The 12,139-nt window shown below is 38.5% G+C and overlaps 1 protein-coding gene across 5 annotated transcripts in view; it reads left to right on the forward strand.

Moving 5' to 3' along the window:
* CENPE (centromere protein E) overlaps positions 1-12,139 on the forward strand; it is an 82,361-nt gene that overhangs the window by 9,961 nt on the left and 60,261 nt on the right. For all 5 annotated transcript variants that reach the window (XM_027543932.1, XM_027543927.1, XM_027543928.1 and 2 more), the window contains exons 9-13: positions 4,939-4,990; positions 6,703-6,790; positions 7,355-7,484; positions 8,425-8,544; positions 9,438-9,596. In XM_027543932.1, coding sequence (XP_027399733.1) covers positions 4,939-4,990; positions 6,703-6,790; positions 7,355-7,484; positions 8,425-8,544; positions 9,438-9,596 — 549 coding nt within the window. The remainder of the gene's footprint in view (positions 1-4,938; positions 4,991-6,702; positions 6,791-7,354; positions 7,485-8,424; positions 8,545-9,437; positions 9,597-12,139) is intronic.

Consider the following 12,139-nt stretch of genomic DNA (forward strand, 5'->3'; position numbering starts at 1 on the left):
CTAGAGCCAGACATCCTAGAATGTGAAATCAAGTGGGCCTTAGAAAGCATCACTACGAACAAAGCTAGTGGAGGTGATGGCATTCCAGTTAAGCTATTTCAAATCCTGAAAGATGATGCTGTGAAAGTGCTGCACTCAATATGCCAGCAAATTTGGAAAACTCAGCAGTGGCCACAGGACTGGAAAAGGTCAGTTATCATTCCAATCCCAGAGAAAGGCAATGCCAAAGAATGCTCAAACTACCGCACAGTTGCACTCATCTCACACGCTAGTAAAGTAATGCTCAAAATTTTCCAAGCCAGGCTTCAGCAATATGTGAACCGTGAACTTCCAGTTGTTCAAGCTGGTTTTAGAAAAGGCAGAGGAACCAGAGATCAAATTGCCAACATCCGCTGGATCATGGAAAAAGCAAGAGAGTTCCAGAAAAACATCTATTTCTGCTTTATTGACTATGCCAAAGCCTTTGACTGTGTGGATCACAATAAACTGTGGAAAATTCTGAAAGAGATGGGAATACCAGACCACCTGACCTGCCTCTTGAGAAACCTATATGCAGGTCAGGAAGCAACAGTTAGAACTGGACATGGAACAACAGACTGGTTCCAAATAGGAAAAGGAGTACGTTAAGGCTGTATATTGTCACCCTGCTTATTTAACTTATATGCAGAGTACATCATGAGAAACGCTGGACTGGAAGAAACACAAGCTGGAATCAAGATTGCTGGAAGAAATATTAATAACCTCAGATATGCAGGTGACACCGCCTTTATGGCAGAAAGTGAAGAAGAACTAAAAAGCCTCTTGATGAAAGTGAAAGAGGAAAGTGAAAAAGTTGGCTTAAAGCTCAACATTCAGAAAACGAAGATCATGGCATCCACTCCCATCAATTCATGGGATATAGATGGGGAAACAGTGTCAGACTTTATTTTTTGGGGCTCCAAAATCACTGCAGATGGTGACTGCAGCCATGAAATTAAAAGACGCTTACTCCTTGAAAGGAAAGTTATGACCAACCTAGATAGCATATTGAAAAGCAGAGACATTAGTTTGCCAACAAAGGTTCGTCTAGTCAAGGCTATGGTTTTTCCTGTGGTCATGTATGGATGTGAGAGTTGGACTGTGAAGAAGGCTGAGCGCTGAGGAATTGATGCTTTTGAACTGTGGTGTTGGAGAAAACTCTTGAGAGTCCCTTGGACTGCAAGGAGATCCAACCAGTCCATTCTAAAGGAGATCAGCCCTGGGATTTCTTTGGAAGGAATGATGCTCAAGCTGAAACTCTAGTACTTTGGCCACCTCATGCGAAGAGTTGACTCATTGGAAAAGACTCTGATGCTGGGTGGGATTGGGGGCAGGAGGAGAAGGGGACGACAGAGGATGAGATGAATGGATGGCATCACTGACTCGATGGACGTGAGTCTGAGTGAACTCTGGAAGTTGGTGATGGACAGGGAGGCCTGGCGTGCTGCGATTCATGGGGTCACAAAGAGTCGGACACGACTGAGCAACTGAACTGTACTGAACCACCTCCCTAGCCCAAGCCACCATCATCTCTCACTTGAGTCCTGCACCAGCCTCCTGACTGGGCTTCCACTGCTACTTTTGCCCCTCTCCAGCTCATTTTCCATCTATGGGGGCCACAGGTGATCCTTCAGAAGGTTAAATCAAGGTATGTCACTCTTCTGCTTAAAGTCCCGTCTCGGCTTCCCATTGCATTTGGAAAACCAGAGTCCTTATCCTTGTTTACAGAGCCCTGAGTAATCTGACTCCTATCTCCTTCTCTTACACTGTATTGTCCCATCTCCACTTCACCAACTCTACCATGCTGCCTTTTCTGTTTTATGAACATACCAAGCTCATCCGTTTTATGACTGGACATACTGGCCGTTCCTTTAATTTGGACTGTGTTTCCCTTGGTCTTGCATGGCTGCCTTCCTCTGTCATTTCAGATCTTAGCTTAATGGGGGAAGCCTTACCCTACCGATCAGAGAACCTCCTCTGTCCCTTCTTCCCTCTTCCAGGACTATTTAAATTATCTTTATTACACTTACCATATTCTATTTCTCATTTGTTTGTCTTTTTCTGTCTCTTCATCCTTTTCCTCATCTCATACACTCCATAGACAATATAAGATCTATGAGGACAGGGACCTTGCTTGTTTAGTTCACTGCCGTATCCCTAAGACCTAACATACTACCTGAAGCGTGACAGTCACTTTTTTCAGCAATATCTGTGAAATGAACGAGAGCTTTGTGCTTTTAAAGATGCTGCAGTATAATCAAAAACATGTGACTAGCTCTATACAGTAAGTGTTGTAAGAATAAGTCATACCTATATACACCATTCAGGTATGACCTAAATCAAATCCCTTATGATTATACAGTGGAAGTGAGAAATAGATTTAAGAGCCTAGATCTGATAGATAGAGTGCCTGATGAACTATGGAATGAGGTTCGTGACATTGTACAGGAGACAGGGATCAAGATCATCCCCATGGAAAAGAAATGCAAAAAAGCAAAATGGTTGTCTGGGGAGGCCTTACAAATAGCTGTGAAAAGAAGAGAAGTGAAAAGCAAAGGAGAAAAGGAAAGATATAAGCATCTGAATGCAGAGTTCCAAAGAATAGCAAGAAGAGATAAGAAAGCCTTCTTCAGCAATCATTGCAAAGAAATAGAGGAAAACAACAGAATGGAAAAGACTAGAGATCTCTTCAAGAAAATTAGAGATACCAGGGAACATTCCATGCAAAGATGGGCTCGATAAAGGACAGAAATGGTATGGACCTAACAGAAGCAGAAGATATCAAGAAGAGATGGCAAGAATACACAGAAGAACTGTGCAAAAAAGATCTTCACGATCCAGATAATCACGATGGTGTGATCATTGACCTAGAGCCAGACATCCTGGAATGTGAAGTCAAGTGGGCCTTAGAAAGCATCACTATGAACAAAGCTAGTGGAGGTGATGGAATTCCAGTTGAGCTATTCCAAATCCTGGAAGATGATGCTGTGAAAGTGCTGCACTCAATATGCCAGCAAATTTGGAAAACTCAGCAGTGGCCACAGGACTGGAAAAGGTCAGTTTTCATTCCAATCCCAAAGAAAGGCAATGCCATAGAATGCTCAAACTACTGCACAATTGCACTCATCTCACACACTAGTAAAGTAATGCTCAAAATTCTCCAAGCCAGGCTTCAGCAATATGTGAACCATGAACTTCCTGATGTTCAAGCTGGTTTTAGAAAAGGCAGAGGAACCAGAGATCAAATTGCCAACATCCACTGGATCATGGAAAAAGCAAGAGAGTTCCAGAAAAACATCTATTTCTGCTTTATTGACTATGCCAAAGCCTTCACAATAACCTATGGAAAATTCTGAAAGAGATGGGAATACCACACCACCTGACCTGCCTCTTGAGAAACCTATATGCAGGTCAGGAAGCAACAGTTAGAACTGGACATGAAACAACAGACTGGTTCCAAATAGGAAAAGGAGTACGTCAAGACTGTATATTGTCACCCTGCTTATTTAACTTCTATGCAGAGTACATCATGAGAAACGCTGGGCTAGAAGAAGCACAAGCTGGAATCAAGATTGCTGGAAGAAATATCAATAACCTCAGATATGCAGGTGACACCACCCTTATGGCAGAAAGTGAAGAAGAACTAAAAAGCCTCTTGATGAAAGTGAAAGAGGAGAGTGAAAAAGTTGGCTTAAAGCTCAACATTCAGAAAACGAAGATCATGGCATCCACTCCCATCAATTCATGGGATATAGATGGAGAAACAGTGGAAACAGTGTCAGACTTTATTTTGGGGGGCTCCAAAATCACTGCAGATGGTGACTGCAGCCATGAAATTAAAAGACGCTTACTCCTTGAAAGGAAAGTTATGACCAACCTAGATAGCATATTGAAAAGCAGAGACATTACTTTGCCAACAAAGATCTGTCTAGTCAAGACTATGGTTTTTCTTGTGGTCATGTATGGATGTGAGAGTTGGACTGTGAAGAAGGCTGAGCGCTGAAGAATTGATGCTTTTGAACTGTCGTGTTGGAGAAGACTCTTGAGAGTCCCTTGGACTGCAAGGAGATCCAACCAGTCCATTCTAAAGGAGATCAGCCCTGGGTGTTCTTTGGAAGGACTGATGCTAAAGCTGAAACTCCAGTACTTTGGCCACCTCATGCAAAGAGTTGACTCATTGGAAAAGTCTCTGATGCTAGGAGGGATTGGGGGCAGGAGGACAAGGGGACGACAGAGGATGAGATGGCTGGATGGCATCACTGACTCGATGGACGTGAGTCTGAGTGGACTCCGGGAGTTGGTGATGGATAGGGAGGCCTGGTGTGCTGCGATTCATAGAGTCGCAAAGAGTCGGACAAAACTGAGCCACTGAACTGAACTGAACTGAAAATGACCTCTGGGTACACAGTTTAAAAGAGCAGCTCATTCAGGGAATGGGAGGAGGAAGGATAAAATCAGCAAAGCTACACTGAGCAAGTAACATTTGCCTTGGATCCTGAATAAAGAACTTTAGAGGTAACAGAGAATGGCATAGGGTAGCACTTGGAAGTGTAGAAGTATGTGAGGTATTCAGGGTGTAGTGAGTAGTTCCGCTTGAGTTAGGCGTAGGTAATGAATAGATATAAGGCTGAAGCAACACAAGTGCCAGATTGCAAAGAATCACATTCACCATGATACGGTTCTGAACTTTGTGTAGGAAATAGAAAACCTGTTCTGGCGGCATTATGGAGATATGTTGCGTTACAAAGAAGGAACAAACGTTCCGGATTGGTTTGACAAGGCAAGGCCTAAACGGTGAGGTGAGAGATGAGGTCACAGGTGGAGTGTTCAAGTAAACTGCGTGATTAAAATGTTCTTTCAGTGGTTTGGATTTTATCTCCAGTTATACTTTCTAAAGGTTTATTTCCATCTGTCTTACAGAATTTGGTCGATCTTGCAGGCAGTGAACGGGCTGCTCAAACAGGTGCTGAAGGTAAGGAAAACTTAAAGTGCTGCCGTGCATTTTAGAAACTAATAAAGTAAGGATAATAATAATATTGTGATAAAAGTCCTCAGTGTAAAAAGTAGCTTCTGTATCTGACTGATTATCTCATTTGGGATACTGTGTGTGTGTGAGTCGCTGAGTTGTGTCCAGCTTTTTGCAACCCCATGGGCTGTGCGTCCCCATGTGACCCACCAGACTCCTCTGTCCATGGAATTCTCCAGGCAGGAATACTGGAGTGGGTTGCCATTTCCTTCTCCAGGGAGTCTTCCCTGGGCCAGGGATCAAACCCATGTCTCACACTGAAGGCAAATTCTTTACCGACTGAGCCACCAGGGAAGTCCTTGGGCTACTGTACCATCAATTTTTTAAAAAGCCAAAACTATTCAGTTTCTAGAATTGTATAGCTGAAGAGCTTATGAGAGTACCATGAAAACCATCTAAATTTTCATAATTAGTAAGAAAATTCAGAAAGGTCATGGGGTACACAATATTCAGACATTAATAATTCTTAAAGACAACCAGCTACAATATTTAGTGTACAAAAATATGCAATATACAATAATAGGTTAGAAGATGTAATACCTCAGAAGAAACTCAACAAAAATTGCACAGAGCCAAAAAAATAAAACTTCAAAAACAGACCTAAAGGACATAACCAAATATTAACACATAAACAAATGGAAACGCACACTTAGATGGAAAGGTGCAAAATCATAAAGATGTCAAGCCTCCCTCGTGTTAATTTCCTGCAGCTTGACATAAAGTTACCCAGCTGAGCATGGCCCATCTCCACCAAATCAGACCTATGAACAGGAAGTACATACTGTTGTTTCAAGTTGGCTTATTAAATAACAGTATTATAGTAGCAGCTAAATAATGCCCCTGTGAAATAACAGCTATTCAGAGTTATTTGATGCATTATTTTGTGTGTACATAGTAGATTGGAATCCTACATATCCCTCAACAGGGTTCTGGGTAAGTAATTTCTGATACGTCCATACAGTGAAATTCTGTTATGAAAAAGAATGAAAAAGACCAGTGTTTACTAATCTGATGCAAGTGAAAAAAAGCAAAGGACAAAATAGTATATGTAGTATGCTACTATTTGTCTGAGAATTAAAGAGAGAAATGAGTGTATATGAACTTGTATTTCTAAAAATCTCCAGAAGAATAAATAATAAACATGGTTTCCTGGTAAGAGGGGATAGGAAACCTGTCCTGGTAGGGACATAAAACTGGAATAGAGCTTTTTCAGAGTACTTGTTCTTTTTTTAATGTTAGAGTCATGTGTGTATATTTAGTTTTAAAATTAAAGATTTTGGGGTTGTGAGTCCACAAATTTGGTTTTAAGTCTGTAGTTGTCTGTATTTGAAGTTTTAAAAAAACTAGATTCAAATGCAGTAATTAGAGGGGATCTTTTAGGAAACGGACTTTTCCTCCCTCTTGTTCTTTTTTTTTTCATCTTTTCTGTTGTGCTGTTTCTCTCAGATGATAACCTTTCTGATTCATCTAATAGGTGGGAGGGTAGGGAGAGAGCACCTCCATTGGTGATATTAAAGGTAGACTCAGATTTAGTCCAAAATAGAGACTTCAACATCTGTCCCTTTAATTTCTACTTTCTCTCATAATTTGCTGATAAATAAGTTCATCATCCAATACAAAGCTCAATATTAGTATTTATATTTGTGTAATAAATACAGGTTTGCGACTCAAGGAAGGCTGTAATATAAATCGAAGTTTATTTATTTTGGGACAAGTGATCAAGAAACTTAGCGATGGACAAGTTGGGTAAGTGTACCCCACTGTACATTTGTCTGTTAATACTTATGTTTAAATTAGGTTGAAAATTTTAATAGTTTTGTGTGTGGTTGCTCAGTCATGTCCTACTCTTTGCAACCCCATATCCTGTAACCCACCAGGCTCCCCTGTCCATGGCATTTTTCAGGCAAGAACACGAGTGGTTTGCCATTTCCTACTCCAAGGAATCTTCCTGACCCAGGGATTGACCCACGTCTCTTGAGTCTTCTGCACTGGAAAAGGCAGATTCTTTACCACTGTGCCATGTGGGAATCCCTTAGTGACACTCAAAATATATGTGCCTATTTCTTTCATATATTCAAAAGCTCTCATGACTGTGAGCATTTGTGGCTTCTTATACATATGATTGTGTTCTATTAAATTTACTTTCTGTATTTTAAATATTTTTTTAGTTAACAGTTTCAATCTACCCCATATAACCTGTAAAGAACTAATTTTATAACTATAGCTATTTTAAGGTTCTCCATTAAAAACCAACCAATTTTGTTATATAAAAGCTTTCTCTTTTTCTTCCCAAATTCATTTCTCTTTAAGTGGTTTCATAAATTATCGAGATAGCAAATTAACACGAATTCTCCAGAATTCCTTGGGAGGAAATGCAAAAACACGTATCATCTGCACAATTACTCCAGTGTCTTTTGATGAAACACTTAGTACTCTCCAGGTGAGTTTGATTTTTATCTCAAATTAATATGAGGGGATATCATCTTTAAGAAGGAAAAATTACCTACTAAAAATAGGTATAGGTCTTTTAATTGACATAACATACCTGATAAAATAAGATTGATATGTTTTTCCAAAATCACAAAATCCAAAATCCATTATCCCACCTCCACAATTTCTGCCACATTCAACACTATTTTACTGAAATTGACTTGATTTTTTATTTTTACAAACTCACTTATGAAAGGAAACTTTATATCAGTTCCATAAATGAAGAACTAATAGCACTTAGAACAAATAGAAGGTGACTCAAAAAACATTTATATGTGTTTATGACAACAACAAAAAAACTTCCAAAACTCCTGCTAGCCAATTGTTGCCTGTCTTTGCACTGAGCCTAGGTCCTGCATTTTATGTTTAAAGAAAAAAAGGAGGAGGGTTAGGGTGGGAGAACTGAATTGTCAGTAGAATAGCTGTCTCAATGAAGGATTCAGTGTCATATATAATGGACAACTTCATGTACCCACTTAAAGTTACTTCTGATACACTCTAAGAAACATTGGTTTAAATAGCTACTGAGTTCTAGATCTAGGTACTGTCAGAGGAAAAAGATAGAAAATAGAGTCATGGGCTTCACAGAATTGATAGTCTTATAGGAAGACAAGACCTTTCTTCCAACATGATTGCCTTGGATTAATGCTTAAGTGGCTAGTTAAGTAGGATAGAGTTCAAAGGAAGGAGAAGGGCTTTTGATGGGAGCACTACTGGCCTTGTTATGGAGACATAGAATGCTCTCTGTATCAGAAGTATTAAACTACCTGGGAAGGGAAGAGTACTGATTTTTTTTCTTTTTTTTTTTTACAAATCTTAATTACAAGAAAACCAAGTATTATTAATTTGTGTGTATGTTGAGTGCATAACACTTCTGCATTTTTTCCCAGTTTGCCAGCACTGCCAAATATATGAAGAATACACCTTATGTTAACGAGGTATCAAGTGATGAAGCTCTCCTGAAAAGATATAGGAAAGAAATAATGGATCTTAAAAAGCAGTTAGAGGAGGTATGTATGAACCATGTATTTCAGTAAAGAGAAGAGACAGATTTAGAATTGAGATCTGCCTAAATGCCCAGAGATTCTGAAGCCATCAATAACTGAGCTTGTAAACTGAAAGTTTAAAACAATTTTCAACTAAGAAGAAATCAACTCATACAAAATTTAGTTTAATATACTATAAACTAAAAGACTTGGTTTCCTGAAATTATTTTAGGTTTTGTTTTTCATTTTCAAAGGGCAAAATTTGATGTTTTCAGATGGGCCAAGTTGACAGAGTTTTTGTAAAAAATTATCACAAATACATAGGAAATTAGGTTAAAAAAGAGAGAGGCCATGTATAGTTACCTAAAACTACTTTCCAGAGTTTCACATTATCTTGAACTTTTCTTTCCAAACCCAGAATAGGAATTCAATAAAATAGGATAATCACTTATAATTGTAATTTGTTTGTTTTGACTATTATGGCCCTCGATTTTGTGTAAATCTTGCATTCTGGTGATATTTTTAGGAGTGATCTAAAATAACAAATGGTAATCTTATGAAAACATCTCTTCTTTGCTGTAGGTATTCAAGTCTCTGCTTTTATGATCTCTCTGCCTTCTATTTATATATTTTAAGCAGTTAATAGAATTGCCTTAGCTGCATTGTAATAATTTTACACACAGCATTTAGAATAATGACATGAGAAGAAATGGTTATTTTACTTTATTTTTAGTTTGAGAAATTACTGATTATGGTAACTGTATTAGAGTTCTGCACATAGAGTATGTTTTATTTCAATATAGTTAAAATTCTCTTAGTTCACATACAAATTTCTATTCTGTTCTTTTAAGCTACTTTCAAGGTTTTAAAATATAGCTACATTTATTATTAACATAATCCATTATTACATTCTATAGGTTTCTTTAGAGACTCGAGCCCAGGCAATGGAAAAAGACCAACTGGCCCAGCTCTTGGAAGAAAAAGATCTACTTCAAAAAGTCCAGATTGAGAAAATCCAAAACCTAACACGGATGCTAGTGACATCTTCTTCCCTCTCATCGCAGCAAGAATTAAAGGTAAAATTTTAAAAATGACAGCTTAAACTTGGTATACAGAGAATAGAACTGGACATTCCTATATATTTATTACATAATTATTCGTTTATCATCTTTCACTACATTATATTCAAGAAACCAAGAACCTGTTGTATATTTGAAGTTCGTTAAAATTACCGATCCCCTGATGTAGAAGTACTAATTCAAGGATTCAAGCTTACTACTTAAGTTTTCTTCTAGGAGTTTTATGGTTTCAGGTGTTAACATTCAAGTCTTTAATCAGTTTCAATTGATTTTTATATATGAGAAAATCATATATTATGTACATGTAAGTATAGAGGTCCAGTGTAAATGTTTCTTACTTATGTGTAAGTAAGATAGTGGTCCAGTTTCATTCTTTTACATATGGCTGTCCAGTTTTCCCAGCATCACTTACTGAGCAGACTGTCCTTTCCCTATTTTATTGTCCTGGTTCCTTTGTTGTAAATTAATTGATCATACATGTGAGGGTTTATTTCTGGGCTTCTAGTCCATTGATTTTATGCGTCTGTTTTTGTGGCACTATCATACATATTGTTTTGATTGCTATAGCACTGTAGTTTGAAATCAGGAAGCATGATGCCTCCAGCTTTGCCCTTCTTTCTCAAGACTGTTTTGGCTATTTGAAGTCTTTTGTGGTTTTCAGTCTACAGTATAGCAAAGGAATCTGTTTGCAATAGGTTTCTTAAGAAATTCTTATATAATTCATTAGCTGATTGGAAACCATGGGTGTCTGAAGTATATTGGAATATTTTCTGTTTAAAGAAACAAGAATGTTAATATCAAGAAATTGATCTAGACTATAGATCAGCATAGTAATCAAAATTCTAACTTCCGATTTGTATGTTTTTTGTTTTTAATAGGGTTTTATTTATCTGACAGATTTTTTTTATTTAAGAAGATAGCCTTTGGATTTCAACTCCCTGGGTATGAATCCCAGTTCTGTCAATTCCTAACACCTCACCTTAGACAATTTCTCAAATATACTTTGCCACAGTTTCCTTATCTGTGATATAATAGGTTGACCCCTACTTCATAGGATTGTTGTGAGAATTAAGTGAAGTAACATACAGTATGTGCATAACACTATACTTTACACTCAGAAATCCTCATTAAATGTATACTGCTAAGATTATTACTGGGCTTTCCTGGTGGCTCCAGTAGTAAAGAATCCACCTGCCAACATAGGAGACAGTTTTGATCCCTATTCTGGGAAGACCCCAAATGCGGAGCAACAAAGCCTGTGCTCCACAGCTGTTGCGCTTGTGCTCTAGAGCCCAGGAGCTACAACTCCTGAAGCCCACTTCGAGCCCATGCTCCACAACAACAGAAGTCACTGCAATGAGAGGCCCACTCACTGCAATTAAAGGAAAGCTTGCGCACCAACAAAGACCCTACCTAACCAGAAATAAATATGTTTTTAAAATATATGTATTATTAATAGGTATCATGTACAGATCACCACACTAAGTATAGAGACACTCAAGATCTGTTTCTTGACTGGGTGATGAGTAGAAAATAGCCCAGTGGAAGGTATAGGGAATAGTATTTCAGAAAAACACATATGCAAAAGCTTGAAGTTGTGGGACAACAATATATTAGACTTTCTGGTGGCATGGGCATTGTAAACCACATTAAGGGATTTGAACTTTGCATTTTGCTAAAGACAAGGAAAAGCCTTGTATAGAACGTAATCGCAATTGCATTTTGGAAAGGTGTGATTGCTATGTGCATCAGATTGATTTGGCCTCTACAAGGATTGTGGTTCTGAAGATGGAAGAAATTGGATAAACTGGAGAGCCATTTGGGAGGCAGACTCAACTGGACTTTGTGGTTGTTGGAATGCAGGGGCAAGGAAAGAGAGAAGGAGGCATCCTGAATGACTTGCAAGCATTAGTAGGCTTTCTGGGCAGTTGGTAGTGTGTGTATTCACTGAATGAAGAGTAGTGGAGCTACTCAATGTTTGATTCAGGACATCTCCATTTTAAAAGATCAGGCAGTTGGAAATGTGAAAGGTCTGAGATGGAGATGTTAGTTTGGGTATTAACTACAGCTGATCCAATTTAAAGTCCTGGGAATGGATGAGCTTGCCCTTGGAGCATGTTGAGAATGGAAAGAACAGAGGGTCAAACACAGAACCCCAAGAAACAACAATTTTTAGTCAAAAGCAGAATAAAAGAATCCCTAAAGGAGCCCATGTTGAGCTCTAGAATTGAAAGGAAATCAGGTGAATGTGGTAAGCAGTGTCATGTTCTGCTTACATCTGCTTACAGATGCTGAAGACAAAGATGCTTCAGATTTAGAAATGAAAAGCTTATTTGCAAAAGCAGTTTGAGTTATGCGTTGGTAATAAAAGCCACCTTCCTGTGGGTAGAGATACCCAAAGGGATGGGATCTTGAATATAGTTGAAGAGTCTGGCCTTAGAAGGAGAAACATCTGTTCAACAAGGACAGAAGAAGGAATGCTTTTGTAAGTTTAGGCTTATATTGTCTTTGTGAAATAGGTTTAACTTTTCTGCTGAGAT

The sequence above is a fragment of the Bos indicus x Bos taurus genome, chromosome 6 (assembly GCF_003369695.1).
Source record: "Bos indicus x Bos taurus breed Angus x Brahman F1 hybrid chromosome 6, Bos_hybrid_MaternalHap_v2.0, whole genome shotgun sequence".
Taxonomy (NCBI): Eukaryota; Metazoa; Chordata; class Mammalia; order Artiodactyla; family Bovidae; genus Bos; species Bos indicus x Bos taurus.